This window comes from Rhinolophus sinicus, linkage group LG06 (genome assembly GCF_036562045.2).
Source record: "Rhinolophus sinicus isolate RSC01 linkage group LG06, ASM3656204v1, whole genome shotgun sequence".
NCBI lineage: Eukaryota > Metazoa > Chordata > Mammalia > Chiroptera > Rhinolophidae > Rhinolophus > Rhinolophus sinicus.
The window spans coordinates 131,830,000-131,853,076 of record NC_133756.1 but is presented as its reverse complement, the minus strand read 5'-3'; the positions used below and the strand labels follow the sequence as shown (position 1 = coordinate 131,853,076).

Sequence of the window (23,077 nt, the reverse complement as noted above, 5' to 3'; positions counted from 1 at the left end):
GGGGGGTATAGAGGGGTCACCACCGTCTCACATGAGGTTTTCTGTCTGGAAAGACCTGGGCTTCAGAACGAGGCAGAGTGGAGTTTGAATCCGGACTTGATTTTATTTGCAAAATGGGTTAACCATCCTTACCTCACCAGTTTCCTTGTGGTGCTCACATGAGAGAACAAAGCTCTTTGGAAGCCCCTGGCCTAAGTTCGGGGCTCTGGGCTTTTCAGGAGAGTTTTCCTCAATCCCAAGGCCTGAGCCCAATGGGTGGAGACACAGCCCAGTACTGCTTCCTCTGGGAATCCTTGGGTCTCAGAGGTCATGGCTATGGGTGCAGCTCCACCTCTTCCCCGTGTCTCCGCAGGACCATGGACGTGGCCGTGCTTGTGGGAGACCTGAAGCTGGTCATCAACGAGCCCAGCCGCTTGCCACTGTTTGATGCCATCAGGCCCCTGATCCCGCTGAAGCACCAGGTGGAGTACGACGAACTGACCCCCCGGCGCTCCAGGTGCGAGTGGGAGGTGACAAGTCACCTGGACAGGGGGCAGGGCGTAGGAGAGATCACCCTGGGATGGACAGGGCCGCTCACTAGTGGGAGGGGCAGCACTGGGGGTCAGGCCAGAGCTGAGCCATCACCGACTTCTCCTATGGCAGGAAGCTGAAGGAGGTGCGTCTGGACCGTCTGCACCCAGAAGGCCTTGGGCTCAGCGTGCGTGGCGGCCTCGAGTTCGGCTGTGGGCTCTTCATCTCCCACCTCATCAAAGGCGGCCAGGCAGACAACGTCGGGCTCCAAGTGAGTGAGTGGAGCCCTCAGGCTTCCTGCCTCTCCCCTTCCTCACTCACTGGACTATGTGGCATCACATGGTCACCTTATCTGAGACTTTAGGATAGGAAGAGGCTGACACATCCTGACAGATCTTCCACAGGCCCGTAGAAATCAGGCTGCAGACAATTGTCTGTTTTCTTGAGTCAAGCTGGGAACTTGGCTTGTGGCTACTGCTACTGCACTACACCCCACCTCCCCTACCTCCTAGTTATATCTGGACCCCTGAAGCTTTGGACGTGTAGCCTTTTACTGAAAGGAACAAGGAAATCCTGGTATAGTATGGTGCTTCAGAGCAGACTCTGGAGCCAGGCTATCCTGGCTTTGCTTTTCATTAGTTGCGTGACTTTGGTGAAAACACTTAACCCTGTGCCTCAGTTTCCTCACCTATAAAATGGAGCTGATGGTGACACTATCTACCTCATTAGGTTGTTATGAGGAATACATCAATTCATATTATAAAGTACTTATAACAGTGCCAGGCACATACGTGCTCTGTGTTTGTGAAGTAAGCAGAGAGGGAGATGGAAGAAACACCTAGAATGTGCCAGGTAACATGTGTACAATCAGTTCCCATTATATGCTTTGGCTGTCTCATCCTCATTTTATAGAGTTGATAGAGGCTTAGATCTTGAGTCACAGCCAGTAAGTGACAGAGCCAAAATTTGGATCCCTGTGCCCTAACTGCCAAGCCCAAGGATCTCTCTTCAACACCCCAGGTGCCTCTCCTCTGGGGTCCCCACACCTGGGTGTCTGAGCAGAGATGGGCAGACCTCCAGGTCTCCCTCCTGCCGGAGCCCAGAGCTGTGTTTTGTATGTCCATCTGAAGGAGGCCCTCTCACCCCCTCCCAGCATGTTATCAACATCTCAATCCGAGCGGCTGAGCCAGGGGCTTCAGGGGGCGAAGGGTATAAGACACCGTGGAAAGGGAGGTGGAGACTGGGAGCTGACAGACAACGCTTTGTTCTCAATCCCTGTCTCACGGCTTGCCGGTGGCATCTGAAATTTCAGTCGCTTCATTATTCCTCTCCTGTGCAGCACATTTTCCAGCCCAGAAACGCAGCCAGAGAAAAACCATAATGAGCTCCTCTTCTGGCATCAGCAGAGGCCCTCTTTTTTCCAGGGTGAGCTCTCCTCTTAGGATAAGCATTTCTCAATGATGTCTCCATGATTGGGGGCATGGGGGCATTTTAATGAAACAAAGTTTTATCTTCCCGCCTGTTTCTCAGGCTTGTGAATTATCCACCCTTTCTGGGGCTGACAGGCTCATCTCTCCTTTGTGCCTCTGTCCCTCAGATCGTCATTTCATTGTGGCCCTGGCACAAAGAGCCTTTTTGCAGGGCTCCATGTGGGAGTGAGAGGGAGAGGAAAGCCGATCCTGCAACCTGAGCCAAGAGCTGTGTGGGAATCATTCTGATTGGGGTCCCGGGCAGCTTCTCTTTAGGAACAAGACAGGGAACTTCATTTACAGGAGCTGGGGGAAATGTCTGCATCCATTCACCTGTCTGGGTTCACGTTTCTGGGGAGATCTCATGGCTGAGAGAGGCTAGAGGAAGATTCTGGAAGGCAGGGGAGGAGCATATTCACACACAAACTGCTGATTTGACCTATGAGGCTGGGCCACGGGTGGGGGGGGCATGGACCCAGCAATAGGACCCAGCCTTGGGCCCCCAGCTCTCTGCTCTTATCTCCCTACTGTAGATATTTCACATTGTTTTTTCAAGTGTATCCTGTGTGAACCTATGTCCCCTGCCATGCACAAGGTGGTGTGTGCTGCACGACTTGCTGTATAGTCCAGGGCTGCAGAATGATTTTCTGTGCCTTGGTTGTTCCAGCTGTAAAATGGGTGCAGTAATCCCTGTCTTTCCTATGGGACCTGAGGGCTCTGATAGGTGGCAAGGATCCAGAGAGCGCACAACACAGGGGATTGCAGCCAGGCTTGGCCAGGTGCCCTTCTTTTCTGCTTCCAGATGCCCAATAGACAACGCTTATTATCAGTGAGGGAGACCTGACTTCAAATCCCAGCGACACTGTTTACTGGCTGGGTGACCTTAAGCAAGTGATTTCACCTGTCTGAGCCTCAGTTTCCTCATCTTATTAACAGAAACAGAGTTGTTAAAAAAAAGTAGGTGCAAGGAGTTAGTCCACCTGTTCTCCTTACAGGAGTTGGCCCCAGAAACCTAAAGAGTTCTTCAGTGAGCCCCTTCCTGTGGCAACTTTTTGAGCCCCTTGACACTTCTGTCAGGCCCTGGAGAAGATTAGGGTCTGTGTCCACGTGAGGAAGTGTCCAGGTAGCAACAGCGAGAAGGTGACTGGGGGTAAGAGTTGGCCTAGAGGACCCCTCAGAGGCTGTCTGCCCAGCCCCCAGACCCACAGAGCATCCTCCACATGTACCAACAAGTCTCCAAAGGGTCACCCAGATGACCTGCTCTGGCCTCAGGCTGGAGAGGTGCATCCAGATCCAGTCTCTGTTTTATAGCTAATGGCTGTGTGACCTTAGACAAAACTTCACCTCCCTGGGCCTGTTTCTACTGACCTCTGAGGGTCCTTCCAGCACTGCAGTTATTAAATGAGGAGCTTCAGGCCTGATTCCAGGGCTGAGGTGCTTGGAGGAACCCCAGGCAGTGTCCAGCAGGGGGCAATCTCACCATGCGTCTGTATCCAGGGCTGGCCTCTCAGGCCCCACAGCCCTCATCTCTCCCAATCTAATGAGGCTTAAGTCCTGAGAAGAGGAACATGATCCGAGTATTTAAGCTCAGGCCCAACTAATGAAAACAATAGCAACCATGTATTGATTACATATGGAGTGCCAGACACCGGCTAACTTTACATGTACATACTCACTTAATTCTCACAGCAACCACAGCATTTTCCCATTTTACAGATGAGGGAAACAGGTCCAGAAAGTTCAAGAGACTTGCCAAGGTCACACAGCTAATAAGAATAAAAGCAGGAATTCAGACCCAAGACAACGTATGCCAAAGCCTTATATTCATTCACTGTTCTTTGCTTATGCCGAGAATAGGAATTCAGAGGTCAGGGCTGTGGTAGATTAAAATGTCCATCAAGTTTCCACTGAGTGGAAAAAAAGAGATCGGCTGTGTGTCAGTGATGTAAGCATGAGTCAGGAGTCATGGAAATTCCCCACTGGATCCATTAGGGTGTTGCAGGGGAATCTGCTCCTTGGGGCAGGGTGGGGCAAAGGCCAGGCAAGAGCTGCTGGAATCTGGGTGATTCCACGGGGGTGAAAGAGACCCCAGAGTGAAGGTGCAGACTCTTGACTTCTTCTCCCAGCTCTGCTACCCACTCTCTGTGCCCCTCCCCTGCTGTCTTGGTTCCCCCTATAAAATGGGGCAGAAAGACTGCTTGGAAGTGCCACCGCCCTGGGATACCCCTGGCTGATGGAGGGTGGGTTGGTTGTGATAAGGCTCTAGGACACACATATCAAGATTTCTTCTGAAGGAATGCATAGCTGCCATCCCCCTTCCTGGAGAGCAGGCCCGGGTCAGCCACCAGTGAGCCTGCCCAGCCGCCTGACTTCCCTCAACCTGGTGCTCATTCTCTCTGTCTGTGGCCAAGGTAGGGGACGAGATCGTTCGGATCAATGGATATTCCATCTCCTCATGTACCCACGAGGAGGTCATTAACCTCATCCGCACCAAGAAGACTGTGTCCATCAAAGTGAGACGTGAGTGAGGCTAGACGGTGGGGGACGCTGATGGTGGGGTGGGGTGTGGTAGGTAGGAGGGAACCCAGCTCCTCGGGGAGGCACGGAGGGCAGAGGAGCCGTCCTAACCCCATGCCTTTTTCTCACAGACATCGGCCTGATCCCTGTGAAAAGGTGAGCATGACCCTCCTCTGTAGGCAGACTCTGTCCTGTGGGCTCAGGGTCCTGGGATCAGCTTTGGGGTCTGGCTTCCCCTAGGCCAGCACTGCCCCTGGGCCAGCAGTTGCTGGAGGCTTTAGAGGGGCTGCTTCCTAAGGATTGGGGGCCTGGTCCCCCAAACATCTCTAATGACCCCCCCTTCTCCTTTCCCTTCCCATCAGCTCTCCTGATGAGCCCCTCAAATGGCAGTACGTGGATCAGTTTGTGTCAGAATCTGAGGTAACAGCCAGGACTACCAGTGATGGGGTCTGGATGGAGTGACAGCCAGTCCTAAAGGGGGAACTTCTTCTAGGGATGTGCCCTCAGGGGCTTTCCGGGCCCCCAGCACATCCCAAAAGCCCCTGTGGGTGGTGGACCCTCAGCCAGCCCAACTGGTGCAGATACACACACCTGGGACAGACTGGCCATTTGGCTCACATGGAAACAGCAGTGATTATGAGCGCAAGAGGCCACTTGTACACATGTGACACCTAGTGACCCTTATTGTGTCCTTCCTCCAGGGCGGGCTGAGCAGCCTGGGCACCCCTAGGAATCGGGAAAACAAAGAGAAGAAGGTCTTCATCAGCCTGGTGGGCTCCCGGGGCCTTGGCTGCAGGTGGGTGGCAGGCATGCCCTGGGGCTCACTCATGGCCAGCAGACCCCAGGAGGCCCCTAACACGTCTCCCCTCACTCATTGCTGCTTCTGAGGAGGCTTTTATCTACTGCTGATAACACTTTTTGGTGTCTGATTTCCCCTCTGAGCTTCACAACAGCCCTGTAGGGCCAGGGGGACAGCTCTGACAGGCCCATTTTATAGGTGAGGAAACTGAGAGCCATGTTCCTTTGGTGGGCCCTCTAGTCATTGTAAAGGGAGCCTGTCCTTCTGGTCATCTCTGTCACTGTTCTCTTGCCACTTAGTACCTGGTGGGCTTCCTGAAGAGGCAGCCCAGGAATTGCAAACAGACAGCTCGCAGGGCAGTCTTGGTAAGCACACAAGTGCTACAGTCGTAGATTTAGGGGCCAGCCCCTGCTCTGCCACCTGTGAGTTTTGGAACCTTGGACTAGTTACTTTACCATGCTGAGCTTCAGTTTCTCCCTCTATAAATTGAGGATAATAATATTCACTCTGTGAGGAGGAATGACATGACAGAAGTAAAGTACCAAGCTTGGTGCCTGGCAAGTAATAAGCAGTTGGTAAATAGTAGCTATTTTTATGTGAGTTATTCTTATTATCTCCATTCATTCACACTTATTCAACTCTTTTCTGCCAAGCATAAGTGATAAAAAGTCTCTCGTTTCTAAGAGATTATAGCCTGATATTGAAGCCAGCCACATCATTAGTTACAGCGTAGAGTGACAAGGACATGAATGGACCTGCATTCTGCATCAGGGATGGCAAATAGTTTTCCTATCCTATTTGCTATATCTAATTAATTAGTAGTGGCCGCTGAGAGTACTTTTTTTTTCTTTTTTCTTTATTTTTTAATTAACGTTTATTGGGGTGACAATTGTTAGTAAAGTTACATAGATTTCAGGTGTACAATTCTGTATTACATCATCTATAAATCACACTATGTGTTCACCACCCAGAGTCAGTTCTCCTTCCATCACCATATATTTGATCCCCTTTTCCCTCATCTACCACCCTATTTTGAAAAGAACTCTAAGGCTGTATCGAAGCTTGATGGGAAAGAGTGCTGTGATCGATTAGTGATGTCTGCCACAGATCTGGGAGGGGAAAATAATAGCACAAGTGCCACCTTTGCTGTAGGTATTTTAGGAGCACTGAGAAAGGAGCCACTAGCTTAGTCTTGGGATAATATAAGCAGTTTGATTAAAACCTTGTAAAGAATATAGCATTAGAGTCTTAAGGTATGAATAAGAAAGTGCTAGAAAGTGAAAAGAAACAGCAGATACAATGTATTGGGTAAGGGGTTATATAGGGGGGAATTACAAGTAGTTTTCTGTGGCTGTTGCCATAGATAGACAGGGGGGGGGGGGGGCTTGGTACTGAGCTCATGGGTGACCTGTATCCTGAGGGGCTTGAGCACTAAACAAACAGGCAGAGGTGACAGCACATTGAGAATGAACAGGTGCTAAAGCAGAGGCTCACCTGCATTGCCCATCTCTTCCACAGCATTTCCAGTGGCCCTATCCAGAAACCTGGCATCTTCATCAGTAATGTAAAGCCTGGCTCCCTGTCTGCCGAGGTGGGGTTGGAGGTGAGTGACCCTGGGCCGACATCAGACTGTGATCGCACAGTGATGGAGGCATGTGCCTTCCCACACAGCTCTCTCTCAGCAGTCACTGGCTGATGATTCCTACCCACCCTCATCAAGGGAAGACATCAATGAAAGTGTGGCATTTGACCCTTTCTACAGTCTTCTCCAGTTCTGAGAGCCTTTGGTCCTGAGCTTGGAAATGATGTAATAATAATCAAAGAGTTGACATTCATTGAGTGTTTTGAGTTGACATTCATTGAGTGTTTACTGGGTTAGACATTGTTCTAAGCCCTTTTAAATTTCTGAGAGTTAGGTACTATCGTTATTTCCATTTTACAGATGAGGAAACTGAGACCCAAAGAAAGTACAGGATTTTTCCAAGATCATGTACCTAATATAGTAGGACTGGGATTCAAACCTTGGTGGCCTGACGCCAGAGCCAGAACTTTTAACCTCCACTTTGGACAAGTTACTTCCTCTTTCTGTGCTTCAGTTTCCTCTCCTATAAAATGGAGGTAATAACCTTCCTTCTAGGGTCATTGTGTGGATTAAATGAATTAATACATATGCATAAAAGTGTGCCGGGCACATAGGAAGGGATTTATGAATGTTAGCTACCAATTATTATTATGACTCAACATAGCCTTTGCTATATGAGAAGCCCAAAGGCCCCTATGTCCACAAACTGGGTTTTTAAACTAAATGTCATAAATTCAGCCAAAGGAGTAACTATCTATTGGTATAATATTATTAGCAGCTGATGAAAAAGACACAAGGTGGAGGGGCCCTGGGAGGATCCCACTGGGGATTCTAACTGTTCTACTCATCAGGGACAGCTGAGGGGCAGCCACTTGAAGGGCCAAGTAGGGAAGCTTTGCTGCAGATGAGTGGACAGTTAGGCAAGCACGCTGACCCCTCTCTGTTTCTTCACCAGACAGGGGACCAGATTGTCGAGGTCAATGGCATCGACTTCTCCAACCTGGACCACAAGGAGGTGAGATGTGGGGTCTTCATCTGCGGGCTGCTATCACCTCTGCCCTCCACTTCTCCCCCGCTCCCCCGCCATGGCCTCTGAAACCTGCTGTGCTCTCTCGAGGCCTTGACTGCTCTGTCTGTCAGGCCTCAGCTGACCGCCCACGTGTCCCCACAGGCTGTGAACATACTGAAGAGTAGCCGCAGCCTGACCATCTCCGTCGTAGCTGGAGCTGTAAGTCCAGAATGGGCTGGTGGGGGCCCCATGACACCTGACCTCCAGGCCCAGTGGCTCGGAGCCCTGATTTCTGCCCCACACTTCTGGGAAGGGCCAAAGGCTCTGCTATGAAGCTCTGACAGAGCAGAGGGGGAGGGTGTCTGCCCAGCCAGGAGAGAAGTTGGGTCAGAGACTGCAGAAACCATAGTGTCTGACACTGGGGCCATGGTGATGAGAGCACAACCCTCATCTTGGCCTCCAGAGCTGTGGCTGTGGAAGCCCAGGTTCCCCAGGGGACTGAGCAAGGGGCCTCTTTTCTCCCCATGAGGGCCGGGAGCTGTTCATGACAGAGCGCGAACGGCTGGCAGAGGTGCGGCAGCGCGAGCTGCAGCGGCAGGAGCTTCTGATGCAGAAGCGGCTGGCGATGGAGTCCAACAAGATCCTCCAGGAGCAGCAGGAGATGGAGCGGCAGTGAGTGCGACCAGCCAGGACACCCCTTCCCTACCGTCCCAGACCACCGTAGCACCCCCCCACCTCGCTTCCTGCTCATCGTGTACTGAGCCGCCCTTATCCTCTCCCCCCAAAGCCCATCCTCAGACCAGATGGGACCCGTGGTGGTCAGCGTGAGCATCCCCTGCCTCCAGACCTCCAGGCTCCTCCCTCTTTCCCAAAGAGAGCCCCCGATTTCCAAGGCCCAGGAATATGGGGATGCTACTAGCCATAGCTAACATTTGTTAAGTACCAACCATGTGGCTAGCATTGTGTTAGGGCCTGTGTATGTTACTTAATTTCATTCTCACAATAGCCCTACAAGATAGATATGATTAACCCATTTTGCAGATAAGGAGACTGAGACTCAGAGAGGGTAAGCCACTAGTGTACAAAGTCATACATGGCCAAGCTGGGATTCACACCCAGGCAGTCTGGCCACCCTGTCTATGGTGATAAGCCCCCTGCCCCCACATGGGGTGGATGAGATGATGGACTGAGAGATTAAATTGGGTGAGCAATTCATAAATCCAAAACTACTATCAAAATCAAAATCCTGATACATTCTAGGAGCTCATAAGAATTTGGAAAAGGAAAGTGGACAGGATCTTCCCATCTTTCTCATTGCAGAATTAGCTTGGAGGACCAGCCCTGCTGGTACCTCCGCCCACAGCCCTGGCCTTGGTTAGCAGCCCCAGCTTTGCCCCTGAGGTCTGGGGTCCTCCTCTGGGAGGACCTTACTCGGGCTAGATCCAGCCTATCATTAATCACTTTAAGTGTTTGGAGGTGGATCCATGGAGTGTGGCCCACGTTGACCTGCCTCCCAGCTCCGACAGCACAGAATCTCTGCTCAGCGGGGCCAAACAAAACCACACAAGAGCACACGGCCCAGACTCTGTTGGATGTGCTTTCTCAGCATGCAGATCTGGTCCAGGCATCCTTAGAAGGGCACCTGGAAGAAATATTGAAAACCTTTCTCAAATCAGGAATTAGCCTCAAGGAAGAGTTAACTTCTCTTGCATAGACTCCAACCTACCTATCTGCACTTGTGTTTCAGAAGGAAAAAGGAAATTGCCCAGAAGGCAGCAGAGGAAAATGAGAGATACCGGAAGGAGATGGAACAGTGAGTGCCTCAGCTCCACGCGTCTGCACACACGTGTCTGTGTGTGGACATGAGTGTGTTTTGGGAGTGTAGCCAGGTAGAGGCCACCTCCAGGTCCAGTGTACCTGGCCCTCTTGTTCCCTGGTGGAGCCTCCATTGCTTGTAGCCATTCCATAATCCTAGTAAAGCCCATCCTATTAGGGTAACTAGAACATAGTCTTATATAATTGCCAGGGTGGCATTCACACTCGATTTAGATTACAAGTGCCAAGGATTTTATTGTCCTCACCACAGCTAGAACCACGCGGCCTCTTCCCAGGCTGGTTGGGGTTTCCCTACAGGGAGAAGGTAGGCCTGTGAAGGTTTTGGCTCCAGTCACAGGCATGGGGGGGTCTCTATTTCAGGATCGTGGAGGAGGAAGAGAAGTTTAAGCAGCAGTGGGAAGAAGACTGGGGCTCAAAGGAACAGCTGCTCTCGCCTAAGATCATCACCAGTGATGTGCACCCACTCTCGCTTCGCAAGCCAAAGTGTATGTATCATGTGCCAGGGGGAGGGTGTTTCCTTCTGGGGCTGGGGGACTGAGGGGTCCAGACAGAGATGCTGGTCCCCCTGCACCCACCACCACTTCCCCAGGTAAATAGCCCATGGCTCTCTAGGCTGCATTTCCTTCATGTGCCAGGGGCTACTTGCCAGGGCATTAGAGCGGGCAGGATCTGTCTGCCCTCCTTGTCCCAGGTCTGCCCCACAACACAGACTCAGGCAGGCAGACCCCTCCCCATGCCCTTGGGCTACTGAGGAGGGATTGGTTCCAAAGGTGGAACCACTCATGGGATTGTCTTCCTACTTGGCTCTGAATTGAGGCTGGGGTGAAACAGCAGCAGGAAAGAGGGGAAGGGGCTCCCACTAGAGAGGACACTGGTGGTCCAAGGTTGATGGACGACTGTAGGAGGAGCATAGCTGACGTGCCCCTACCACTTGCATCCCTGTGCACAGACCCTGCACAGTTCCACTTCTCCAACAATGGAGGCAGGGAGAGTGCTGTGAGACCCCTCTCAGGCACCAAACTGCGGGCATCCTGTGGCCTCAGCTCCGTGTGCTGCTCCCATCTCCTTTCTTCATCTGTCCTGCATTCTCACCTCCCATTTCAGTCCAGGCCCCAACCAATTGCTGCCCTATCCACCTGCTCTCAACCCCACCTCCCAGGATGTCTCTTCAAGGGGCAAGCTCACAGCACCAGGACAAAGTGGGGAACTCAATCTCAGTGCCTCTTCAGGGGGCGCCTGGTGGGGAGCCCAGGGCAAGCCCAGGATGCCTAGTGGGCCCTTTCCTCTCACTTGACAGCTGTTTTTATTTCTACTTGACCTATGGGGCAGGTTCTACTGAGTATTGATTGTGCTCAGCTGACCTGGGAATCTCCAGATAGGGGGTGAATCTGCACCCAAGAACCCAGGTTCCCCATTTCCGCCTTGTGGCAGCCGTTTGGTTTCCCGTGATGGGGTCTGGACAGCTCCAGCCCCAGCTTTGAATCATGGCCCACGCACTAGAGGGACATCAGCCTGAGTCAACGAAAAGGTTCAGGGCATCTGGATCGCCCGATCGCGTTCCTCCCTGGTGCAGGGCAAACAGCCCCCTTCCTGGCAGCGGGGCACAGTGCCATCTCAGGGGCCTCTCGGAAGGACAAAGCACGCTCTCATCAGCCTTCCCCGTGACATTGGGTATTAGTTGAGGTTGCGGCCAGAGCTAAATTCCCAGTGAACAATCTGTGTTTTAGACAGGGAGCTAATTTGCTCTTATGCGTGAAATAGGAGCTTCAGAAGGAGAGAAATCGATTTTAATTGCTTCTCATGAAAGTAATCCTAGTCAATTTAGTACTTTCCTAGAAATTGGGTCTTGGCTTCAGCACAAACACATCCTCTCATAAACTATAGAAAATAAAAACGCTTTCTCTGGCCAGCTATTTATTTAGTGCTTTTAAACCAAATCAAGCTTCGTGAATAAAAGGAGTGAAAACTTTCCCTTTGTTCAAGATATAAATGTATTCTAAGGGAATGCCGTGAAGCGTGAAATTGATGACCAGAGTCAGCCATTCTGTGCTGGGGCATCTGCCGCCTCCATCCATCTCCACATGTACCAGCATATCTCTAAATTCTAATTTAGAGATAAGTCAGGAAATGCAGGAAGGCGTCTGAGTCAGCTCAGTTTCTGCCTTTCTCCCCGTTCCTGGGAGGCTGCAATGGTCTCAGCTGTGTCGAGCCAATAGGACCCAGCCGTACTCAGCTCCTTCCTGACCACTCTTCAATTCTGGGGCCCAGTTAGCCAACAATTTATACCTGTGTCGTGCGGGAGACCCTGCTCGCTGTGCCATTTGTCGCGCAGGGCGGCCTGCGGGGTCTCCTGTCCCGCTCCCCACATAAGAACGCAGGATGTGGTGAGGCCAAAAAGGAACACCCATGGAGCCATAGGTAGGGGAGTCATACCATTATATTCTCACTGGTGGCACTAGAGTCTCACTGGAGGCTGGACCCACACTGTCCGCAACCCGCCATCCTAACTGTAATCCGCGCTTGCCAGCCTAGCCACCATCTTCTTGCCAGCCCCCATATGCTGCTAGCAAAGCCATGGCAGTTATATTAGTGGCCAATGGCTCACTGGTTACAGCTGACGGCCAACTAGCCGCAGCTGATAGCCATGCAATCACAGTTGATGGCCATTTACTACCTGAGCCAGCACCTTTCTATGTGAGGCCAAGAGCCTGGAAACTGCTCTCTGGGGCTCTGTCCCCACAACCTGACTCAGATGTCTGTGCCTGTGAGGGGTGGGCCCTGCGTGTGTGAACAGTCAGGAAAGCGTGTGGAGCATCTCTTACCTGGAAAATGAAGCTGCTCATCCTAATGACGTGAGTGGGACTGACTTTACCCCCACACGTCCCAGGGGCTCAGCCTGCCTACCCATGGCTGACCCAGCAGAACCCCAGCATTCCACCAAGCTCACAAGTCTGGGACACACTGTCACAGAGGACCCCCCCAGAACTTTCCGTAGCTAAAGCAACAAGAGGGGGATTTTTTATTAAGGATCCCAGAGCTAGAAAAGGCCTGAGAGAGGAAAATGTTTAAAGAAGAGATGCCCAGACTTCTCTCCCCAGCAAGTACCCCGTCAATTAGTCCCCACGCCCAGGAGACCCCATGGTTTGGAAGTTGAGTGTTTTTTCCAAACTATTAAAGTAATCATTTGCGTTCCCATTGTTTGATTAAATGGTCATTCTTATTAGTGAGGAAATATCAGTATTCTGCTCTTGAATAAACATAAATCAAGCCACAAGCAAAGTGACTTAACATAAAGGAACATAAATCGAGCCCAGGTAGCCTCTTCATAGGTTAATGGGCAAGTTCTTCTAATTAATATTTTGAAATATTAATGAGCAGCTCACAGCGGACTCATACACCACCTCTCAGTCTCCAGGGAGGCCGGAGTCCAGGTTGGAGACCACTGGAATGGATGGTTTACTATTCTCCACATTATGTCTAAAGCCATGTCCTTCTGGCCACATATGCCCCTTACCCTTTGGAGTCTCCTCAAGACCCCCCACCCAGCCACACAGCTTCAACTTCCCCTGGGGACCCAGAGCTCCAGAGGTGGTAAGAAGGCAGGAGGCTCTGTTCTCCCATTGGAAGCCCTTGGCACCAAACATGTATAGTACTCAGATATTCCCACTCTCTGTGCCACACGTCCCAAGTTTCAGCCGAACATTCTGCAAAATGGTTCCCACTCTGCTGTCAGATCAGAGACTCCTGTTGTTAGCCCATTTTACAGATAGAGAAACTAAAGCTACCACAGTTGAAAGCACTGCACGTACCATCCCAGAGCAAGAAAGCTTTGCTCCAGGCTTCTGAGCCTTGTTCCTGCCCTTGACCTCACAGCTCCCCTAGAGGAAGCTGATCACGGGTCCTCAGACTCCTGGGAAGCACCCCCAGCTCCTTGGTCTCCTGAATCCCTCTTGGTTCACCAGCTTCCTCCTCTTTTCCCAAGTAGATGATGAGGGAGTGGAGCCCAAGCTTGAGCCCGCCGACGACGTGGACAGAGGCACAGAGAAGCAGGGAGAGCAGGTTTGCAGCCCCCGCTTCGCTCCCTGGCCTTGCTGCTCTGCTTGCCCTGCCCACCTCCTCCTGCCAGCCCTGCAGACCCCAGTTCCAAGGGGCCAGCACGTGCTGGGGACCACTGGAGTCTGTGAAGCTCCTCCAAGCCCTGGCTTGGTCCAGACACTGCACATGAAACCTTGAGACTAGGACTCATGGCCAGGCTGAAATGTCAGCAGTGCGTATCAGTACAACTGCACCACTGTTTCAAATATTTAAGTACTGCCCAAGGTCAAGTCCTTCCTCTGCTGCTTGGGCCTCTCCTCGGATCTCCCCAAGGTGCAGCAAATAGGGGGCAGTGCTTGGTTCAGCAGGGGGCTTTCGAGAGCCTGTTCTAGAACCCAGGCTGGTCAATGGTGGGTAATTATTGAAGCCATCACCACTGGCCCAAGGAGATTCAGATTTGAGGTATTACCCGCTCATGCTGTTGCCTGGGGAAGGCGGGGGCTGGTGCCCTGCTTATTTGGCCTGGATGGGGATACGCTTTTCTGGAGGCCAGTCTCCTACCCACTGCTGCCTGAGCTGTCCTTCCCAGAGCTGACCCCCATCATTGCTTTCTCTTTCAATATTGAAAATGGGGGATATGGCCTACACTATGAAACAAGACTGTTTTGTTCCTTCTGACAGCAGTTCTAGGCAGAGACCCAGGATCCCTTTTTTCTCGAGCTGTTTCTTGGATGGAGGGACCAGATGTCGGTCAGGGGAGGCCTCGTTCTCTTTCAACGGGGCTTTGTGTCGGCACACTGTGGCTATGATTTGGAAAAGCTCATCCTTCCACAAGGGACTTTCTCTTTGATTTTCTGGCTCTAACTTCTAAAGCCAGTGTCCTAGGGAGAGGCAGTTGGCAGGGGCCCCTAAACTGGCAATCAGGGCCTTTCTCAGATGGCCTTAGGCCTGCTTTACAACCCAGGTGAGGCCAGGTAAGTGGAGAATCAGAGGGTGTAGTTTTGCTGTTGGATCCACCAGTGCTGCTCTTCATCTCACAAAGCCACAAGTTCTTTGAGAGCCAGCTCCTGGCCTCTGCCCTGGATACTCTGGCTGAACTGAACTGCGTCTCACTACTTCGTTCTCTGTGTTGTTACAGCCTTTGGGTGGTTTTATCGTTACGATGGCAAATTCCCATCCTTCCGGAAGGTAGGACAGGGCTGTGTGCTGTGCTGTTTTGCTGCTGAGTTTGCTGTGGGTTTTGGCGTTTTCCAAACAGTGTTTCTTTTCCTGTCAACTCTCAACGGTGTGACCCAGCCTTTTCACTTGCAAGCTAACCGTGTCTGCACCTCTCTGTCAGGCTGACATCAAATGGCAAGGTGCTGTCACAGAGCCATCGTGGGGGGAAAGTGTTCCTGGGGTGAGAACTGCCCAAATACCATCAGGCACTCATGGGGTCGGCACCTGCCCCAGTGGGCACAGGGGCAGGGACACGACAAGAAACTTCTGCTTTGTGTCTCTGTCAAGTCAAACCAGAGGCCAAGACCAGAAGCCGAGGTCAGACAGAGTGAAAAATGAGGTTCAGTGTTCATAGTGCAGATTACAAGACCGCCTGTGCCAGACAGACTGGCTGCCGAGGCGGGGGTTTGTTGTCTTGGGTTAGGACAAAGAGCCACACCAATCACAACTCTCTCCTAGAAATATCTTTACATATGCCCAGGATAATGCAATTTCCTGGTCTCTGGGGCCTTGGATTTTCTCTTTAAATCTTATTACTGTATCTCCAGGCCCCAGAAACCTTTCTCATCCTTTTGCTTTCTAAATCACGTTAGCATTTGATTATGAAAATGCCACGGGTGATATCTATAGATGGGACATTCAACATGACTTGATATTTGGAAACCAGGCATCACCATAAATCTGAGTGAACTAATGTAGGTGTCGTCACTCCACCGGCTCTTTCTGGTAGGATGGCAGTCCTGTGGAAACCAAAGCCCTGGCAGCAGGGTGACTTTGATGACATGTAACATCCCCCTGCCTGTCAAATGGGAATATCTGGTGTGCCGGGGACATCTATCCCCTTCCACCAACATGACACTGTTAAAATAACAGACAGCAGTATTATTTCTGATGGAGGTGAATCTCTTTCCCTAGGAGCACAGACCGTAATGGGTATGACATGGAATGAACTAGGACGGTGGCCCTCAGGGGATTCCTTTCCATACCACCATGGTCTCAGAGAGGACTTGGTCTCATGAAACTGTCCTTTTGATTTGCAGGCTGACTCTATGGCTTAGGATGCTTCACTGGGTTAGATATCTGCTTCTCTACCTACTGTCTCTACTAGACGTCAGCTAGAAAGGGCAGCACACACATACACACAGGACTTCACTTGCAAAGCTAAGGAAAGCAGATGGATAGGTAACGTCCTTTCCAGGCACTACTAACTGGGTAAATGTAAGATTGTGTGTGCGACGCATCCACACACACATTTCCCATCAGAGATCATGTGGCTTGAAAAGTGCTTTTGTTAAGGAAGTTGACCTGTTTTCCCCTGTTCATTAGTTCAGCCCTTCCAGAAATAGCTGGTAGTTTGGTTTTCATTTCGTTTCCGAGAGAGGAAAATTGCTTCTAGGTAGCAGCAAGAACACATCCACCCCATCTGCCTCTCCTCTCAGTCCAGAGCAAAAGGAATATTTGCCATGAATTTAACTGGCAGCTAAAAGGACAACAGGATCATGTCCCTCATGCTGGCTCTGAAAAACCCATCATCATTTTCTCTAGAGCCACACAAGATTCTGTGTCTCCCTGCAGCTGGGATACCCAGTGCCCAAGTAACACCAGTGGCTGTCTACGGCCATGACCATCGATGCACATATTGCCCTTACTTGAAAAGCTAAAGACTCAGTGTCTTCGATTCCTACTCTGGCAGTAAGTTCCTCTAGAGTTCAGACCCCTGGCCTATAGCCCAACAAATTCTATGCCAGGGCCTAAAGGATTCATGGTTGTGACTAACCCTGCTTGCAGGAGCCCACCATGTGGCAGGAAAGCACATGAATGGCAACTAAGTACCCATCTGGAGAGGGCTGGTATGAGATCAATTGACAATGCTATGCCACAACTTGCCCTTCTGCATCGGTAAGCAGGCGCTGCTTTCTTGGAGGTGGCACAGAGACTGTCACATCTGTCTGCCTGCCCCACCCAAGAGCCCTGGCTCTAAACTTGTAGCACTGGTGGTGTTATGACCATTCCTATCATGGTGGTCCCTGTAGGAGCCATGCCCTTGTTCTAGCAAGCTGCCATCAGGCAGACTATTTCTGGCTCCTCTTCGGGAATTGCTGTCTGAATCTAGAACATTATGGCAGAGATTCCACTTTCAACTGAGCCAAGAGTCTAGTGAACAGGGTAGGTAAGCAACCAAGCAGGACTCTGAAGCAATTAGAACCATTTTCTCAAGTGGCTTATAGACTACTATGGGGGTGGGTCCCCATCCCCGAGATGGAGGGCCATCTCCAAAGCACATGACCCATGCACAGAGGTAGGGTTTGTCTTTAGAAGGGGAGGTAGGATGACTCAATCATAGGTCAATAACGACCCTTTACGTCCCTCCAACTATGGACGAAGTTGTGTGTCCATTGCTGAGAAACTCAATTCTTCATGCCTGGCCTTGGATGCTGGGATGATTCAGGAATTCTGAGGGGAGGCCCCAGGAAGTCTTGTTGGGGGAGGGGTGAGCTCAGTGAACAGGCAGGTTTCCTCCTTCCCCCAGAAATTCTCCAGGAGGTTGATCTCTCTGCTGTTCCCTTTCTGGAGTGCTAGCTCTGTCCTCCATGCTGTGTGTGATGGGGCTGACACACTCTCCTGTCACGCTTCCATTGCCCCAGCTCATCTGGACACAGTAGAAAATTTGTGGGACTTGGAAGACTCAGGTCCAAATCTGGGCATCACTACTTACTAGATGTTTGACATTGGGCAAGGGACTTCACCTCTCTGAGCCTTAGCTCTTTCATCAAGAAAGTGGGATAACACGTACAGATGAAATAATCAATGTAATTTCCTTGGCATGTAGGCAGCCCATAAATGTTAATTCTCTTCCTTCCTTACTCCATGGCTCCCCCGCAACCCCTTGGGAGAAGCAGCCAGGAAAGTAGGTTTTATTGGTCCAATTCCAACAGGAAAAATAAGGAGTCTTTTTGCCCTGCACCTCTCTCCCTAAGTCTTCTTGAACCCTGACAGCCAGGTAAAGCAGTTAGGCCATTCTCTCTCCATACCCTCATCTCCCAGTTCTGTAGTTTTTGACAAGTTGAGACCTAGTTCGGAGGGAATGGTGGAATCTCCAGAATGAAATGGACTGGAGCTTAAGCATCACGGCAAAATCTTTGCTCTGGGCTCCCAGGTCTGAAATTGGCTCCCACCTCCTCTAACTCAGGACAGAGAGGATCTCTACAAATGAGGTATGCCAGTTCTCTCAGATTTTCTGTAGAATCTCCCAGGATACATCTATGGTGTCTGAACATGAGACACCTTTCTCTCCAGATAATGGAGAAGGCATGTGCTCAGATAATACCGTGTTTCCCCGAAAATAAGACCTAACTGGAAAATAAAGCCCTAGTATGATTTTTCAGGATGACATCCCCTGAACATAAGCCCTAATGCATCTTTTGGAGCAAAAATTAATATAAGATCCAGTCTTACTTTTGGGGAAACACGGTAGGAAATAAATACAATGCCTCTTATTTATACAGTGTTTTAGTCTTTACAAATCTCTTTTTATAAATGTTATTTCATTGGCCCTGGATGGCAAGCCTGTGGGGCAGGTATTTCTTCCATTTTTGGAGAAGAAGTGATTCAGGCCCAGAGAGGTTCAGAAACTTAGCCAACGTCACACAGCTAGTTAATGAACTAGTAAACCCATTCTGGCTGGAAAAGGGAATGTGTCTCCCACTCTGCAATGGGTGACAGTGGCCTGCCTGTCATAAACCTAAGGCCTGATGCCCAGTGCAGAGCGGCAGAGTTGGGGTGGTTGCCTGGTGTTGTCTGAGGACTGAATGCCCTGTTGCTGTGCTGTGCCAGTGTCCACACTGCCTTGTAACCCTTGTCATATAAAAAATGCCACATCGGCTCAGAAAGTAAAGGAAAAGAAGAAAGCCAAGTATGATGAGAGCTTGCAGGAGATGAGAAAGAATAAGAAGGAACTGGAGTTTGAGCAAAAGCTTTACAAAGAGAAAGAGGAAATGCTGGAAAAGGAAAAGCAACTGAAGATCAACCGGCTGGCCCAGGAGGTACGTGTCCTGCTCACAGGCCCGCTGAACACCCCTGGACAAGGTTTGGTTGTTCCCTACCACAGTCCCAGGTAACCAGCTGGCAGTTGTTCTCCCCAAATGGAGTCCAAGGATGGAATGATCCCTGCGCCTCTCCTTTGTCTGGAGAATGAGCTCATCCCACCTGCCCAGAGTCACTGAGACTCGCTTAGATGTATGTTTGGGGTTGAGCCTGGCCTCCTTGCTGAGGTATGGATTGGAGGCTAGCCTCTCTGCCTCGACTGTAGGACTTAGATTAGCCCCCATACAGTGGGCTAGAAGTTTGAGTCTGTCCCCTCCACCCCCACCCCACCAGAGTGTGAGCCCAAGGGGAGGCCTCTCCACCCGAGGTGTGGCTATGAGTCTGAGGCTAACCCCATTGTACAGCGGGGTGTCTGAGGCTACCCCCCAATTAATCAGGCTATGAATCTGAAGCTGCTCCCATCAGCATAAGGTGTGTCTGAGCCTAAACCTCTTCAACCCAGAAACGTATCTAAGGCTGTCCCCTTAGATACATGCCCAAAACCGTCTTCTAGCGTGAGTAATTCCTACTTCCTAGGCGAGCTGGGTGACCTTAACTCCCTAGCTTTTGGAGATATCATTGATTCTGCTTCTCTTTAATACTTCCCTGAACCAAATGCCAAGCTGATTAGATTAAAAAACCAGAGGAGTCCTGGAAAATGTGAAGTGCATTAGGTCTTGTCATGAGGAACAAATTGGCTACAAAATAAACAAGGCAGCCCAGAGGGAGGAATACAGAGTCCAGTTAAACTCTGAGAATGTGCTGGGAGCCTACGAAACAATTCTTGAAGAGCCTCAGGGTTTGTGGAGATGCTGGAGGCCAGCAAATCCCATGCAACGCCTGAGCCCCTTCTCTGATTTTTGCCTACAAGAGGAGTTAGTCAACCCTCTCCCCATTGTTTCCGCCTCCTTTGGGCCCAGGAGAACAAGCTTGGATCTTTGTCTAGACAGTTGACACACCCAACAGTCCTCTGGGGGTTTGAAAGATATGCTTTCATGTTACTGATGCAAGTGTGCTGCCCACATGTGACTCAGGCGTGCCTTTTGTCCTCTTTTTGTGCTGGCCTTGGGTCCCAGGTGTCTGAGACAGAGCGGGAAGACCTTGAGGAATCGGAAAAGATTCAGTATTGGGTGGAAAGGCTCTGTCAGACGCGCCTTGAGCAGATTTCCTCTGCTGATAATGAAATTTCCGAGGTAACAGCGTCCTTCTTTCCACATAGGCCGTCCTGCTGCTTCAGAATGATCTGCCCTGGGGACAGCGGGAGGCAGGCTGGCCACTGTCGAGGGCCACCCCTACCAGCCCACTCCTGCTTTCTCTCTGGAGGAGGGGAACATACCTGTCTTCTGGGCTTATCTCCAGAGAGACCACTAAGTCCTAGCTCATCTGAGATGATCCCAATTAGGCCCGTTATCCTGGCGAAATTACTGCGAGTGCCCTTTTCACTGTCATGTGTGTTCCAGTTTAGATGATAAATTATACGGTCACCTTACTTATCACCCACATATGGCATAACGTGGGACCCTCTTGCATTTGGGCCTTCCCTACTGGCCGCGTGGTATGAGCTCAGGTGGCAGAGAAGTGACACCCCCGTGGCTCTGGTTTGAGGGTGGTGGGTCTCCAGCAGTAAGAGAAATAGATTAGAAGACCGTTATACTAGATGTATCGTGAAGTGGAGCACTCGTCAGGTGATTACAGAACTTCCTTATCACCCGCCAGATGACCACAGGGCTCCCGCCTCCCCCGCCTTCTGTGTCTCCCCTGGTCCCACCTCTGAGACGCTTCGCAGGCGGGCTTCACCTCCACACCACTGACCTGGATGACATCCCCTTGGACATGTTCTACTATCCTCCCAAGACTCTCTCTGCCTTGCCTGTGATGCCCCACCCTCCACCCCCCAATCCACCCTCCAAGATCTCCGCTCCCCCTGTCCTTCCGTCCTCAGGCCATGTGAGTGCCTCATCCTCGCCCTGGGTGCAACGCACTCCACCCCCCATTCCCATCCCTCTCCCACCATCTGTTCCCGCCCAAGACCTCACTCCTACCCGCCCACTGCACTCGGCACTGGAAGAGGTGCTGGGCAACCACCCCTTCCGCACTGGGGACCCAGGCAATCCCACAGAGGACTGGGAGGCAAAGAACAGCAGCGGGAAGCCTGCCAACTCCCCCAACCCTGAACGGAGCTTCCCACCCACCCCAAAGGTACCACCCGTGTTCCGCCTGCCGTACTGGGAAGCAGGAAAAATGGGCAGGGCTGCTGTTTCCCACGTCCTCCACTGCTCCTGTGAGTGGAGACGGGAAGAAACATCACCCCACCCCATCTTCCAGGAATGAGCTCCCCAACCTGCATGTCATGGGCATCCTGCATGTGTGTGGTTTCTGCTGATTTTGAAGTGCTCTGTTGGCTGGTGAATTGCCTGTGACACTTGCGATGAGCTACAGTGTATCGTATCGATGTTCATTGTCGTCTCCCTCTTGGCCAGTATGGATGGCAACATTCAATGTAGCGGTGGCAAGACCGTGTTGAATAGCCAGAGCTCTATGTCACAGCTAGTCACTTCATGATATTAACCCAGAAAGCCTTGAGTATGGGAAATAACTCCCTAGATCAACAGGGGGGAAAGGGGGAGCAGTATTAGACTCTGGAAATGAAATAATAACACTGTCCAGTGCAGTATTAGGACACTGCAGTGCCATTTTCTATGGCCCCAGCCAACTACATTGGCTTGACGTGTAATACCCAGAAGTGTCTGGCTAACTTCCAGCTACAGAAAAGATGAAGATGGAGAATTCCTAGAAATCTCCAAATTTACTATTAAAAGACTAGAGATCTTTTTCATGGATGTCAAGCGGCAGAACAGTGATCTTTCTCAAAAAGCCATATTTCTTATTAATTGTTCTTAATCCGAAGACTATATTGGAAGAGAATATCCCCAAGGAAGACATGGAGCTCTGATTCCACAGAAGGAAGAACAAAATATTCCTCTTCTCCAGTAGCTGTGGGGCAAGGCTTGTCAGAGCTGAAGCAGCTCGTGTCCGCTGAGGGTGGGGGTTGTGTGTGGTGGTAGGCGGTAGTACCTGATCAGTTTTTTATTAATCTTCTCTGATGGATCTGAGTTGCTGCATGAAGAGGAGAAGAAGCATCTCAGAGCATTCAGGAGATCTGGGGGAGGGAGGTGGGAGTGAAGAAAGTATCAGATGCAGGCAAGGCTGCAGCTTCCAGCAGCGCTGCCCCAGGGGACTCCTTCTGAATCTCTGGTGGAGTCTCCAGCCCTATCCTCTGACAGAGAGAAGGCTGTCTATTCCAGGGATGTCTTCCCCCAGAGCCCAGCCAGGACCAGGTTTGCAGGGGGCTGAATTAGCCTGGCACAGAGGGCCGCATCCTTATTGGGAGTGGCCCCTACCAAGATGGGTGGCAGCTTTTCCTCAACAAATTTGATTCAAAAATCATTGATCGAGAGCCTGCCTTATGCCCGTCTGTATGAAAGGGCAGAGGGGAGCAGTGCTGAAAAGGACACAGAGGAGGGTGACCACCTGTGCTCTCCAGGACTTTGCCATCTCAAGGATGAGCAGCTGACCAGACAGGATGCAGCAGTAATATCAGCACAGCCCAGGTGTGGTGGGAGGGCCTCCTAACCGGAGGTTGAAGGCACCTCAGTAGAATAAAGGGCTGTCAGAGCTGAGCCTTGAGGGACAGCGATACAAGGAGGATGGAAGGAAGGGCATTGCAGGTGCAGGAAACATAAAGATGGCGAGGAGGGACTGCCTGGGTTTGAATCCTGGCTCAGCCACTGGCTAGATGACTTCAGGCATGAGTCACTTCATCTGTCTGAGCCTGGGAATGCTAAAAATGGGAATGCCAGTGGCAGCTGTCTATCATGAGGATCGAATGAGTTAACACATGAACTCATTCTAAGTTCATACTTAGGAGCGTGACAGGCACATAGTAGGTGCTCAGTAGACATTAACTATGAGCAGTGGCAAATCGGGATACAGGAAAATTTGGGTGAAGCAGCAAACAT

At 51.0% G+C, this 23,077-nt stretch overlaps 1 protein-coding gene across 9 annotated transcripts in view; it reads left to right on the top strand.

Moving 5' to 3' along the window:
- The window catches only part of USH1C (USH1 protein network component harmonin), a 47,725-nt gene that overhangs the window by 11,219 nt on the left and 13,429 nt on the right, over positions 1-23,077 (top strand). For 5 of the 9 annotated variants that reach the window (XM_074336093.1, XM_074336089.1, XM_074336088.1 and 2 more), the window contains exons 3-18: positions 353-496; positions 643-781; positions 4,391-4,499; positions 4,628-4,652; positions 4,859-4,916; positions 5,198-5,292; positions 6,814-6,898; positions 7,833-7,892; positions 8,049-8,105; positions 8,416-8,558; positions 9,634-9,699; positions 10,083-10,207; positions 14,896-14,945; positions 18,863-19,018; positions 20,135-20,251; positions 20,775-21,257. In XM_074336093.1, coding sequence (XP_074192194.1) covers positions 353-496; positions 643-781; positions 4,391-4,499; positions 4,628-4,652; positions 4,859-4,916; positions 5,198-5,292; positions 6,814-6,898; positions 7,833-7,892; positions 8,049-8,105; positions 8,416-8,558; positions 9,634-9,699; positions 10,083-10,207; positions 14,896-14,945; positions 18,863-19,018; positions 20,135-20,251; positions 20,775-21,257 — 1,912 coding nt within the window. Of the gene's footprint in view, positions 1-352; positions 497-642; positions 782-4,390; positions 4,500-4,627; positions 4,653-4,858; positions 4,917-5,197; positions 5,293-6,813; positions 6,899-7,832; positions 7,893-8,048; positions 8,106-8,415; positions 8,559-9,633; positions 9,700-10,082; positions 10,208-13,704; positions 13,782-14,895; positions 14,946-18,862; positions 19,019-20,134; positions 20,252-20,774; positions 21,258-23,077 lie in introns of all 9 variants that reach the window. The other 4 variants (XM_019746656.2, XM_074336094.1, XM_074336091.1 and 1 more) reach the window with 3 other exon arrangements.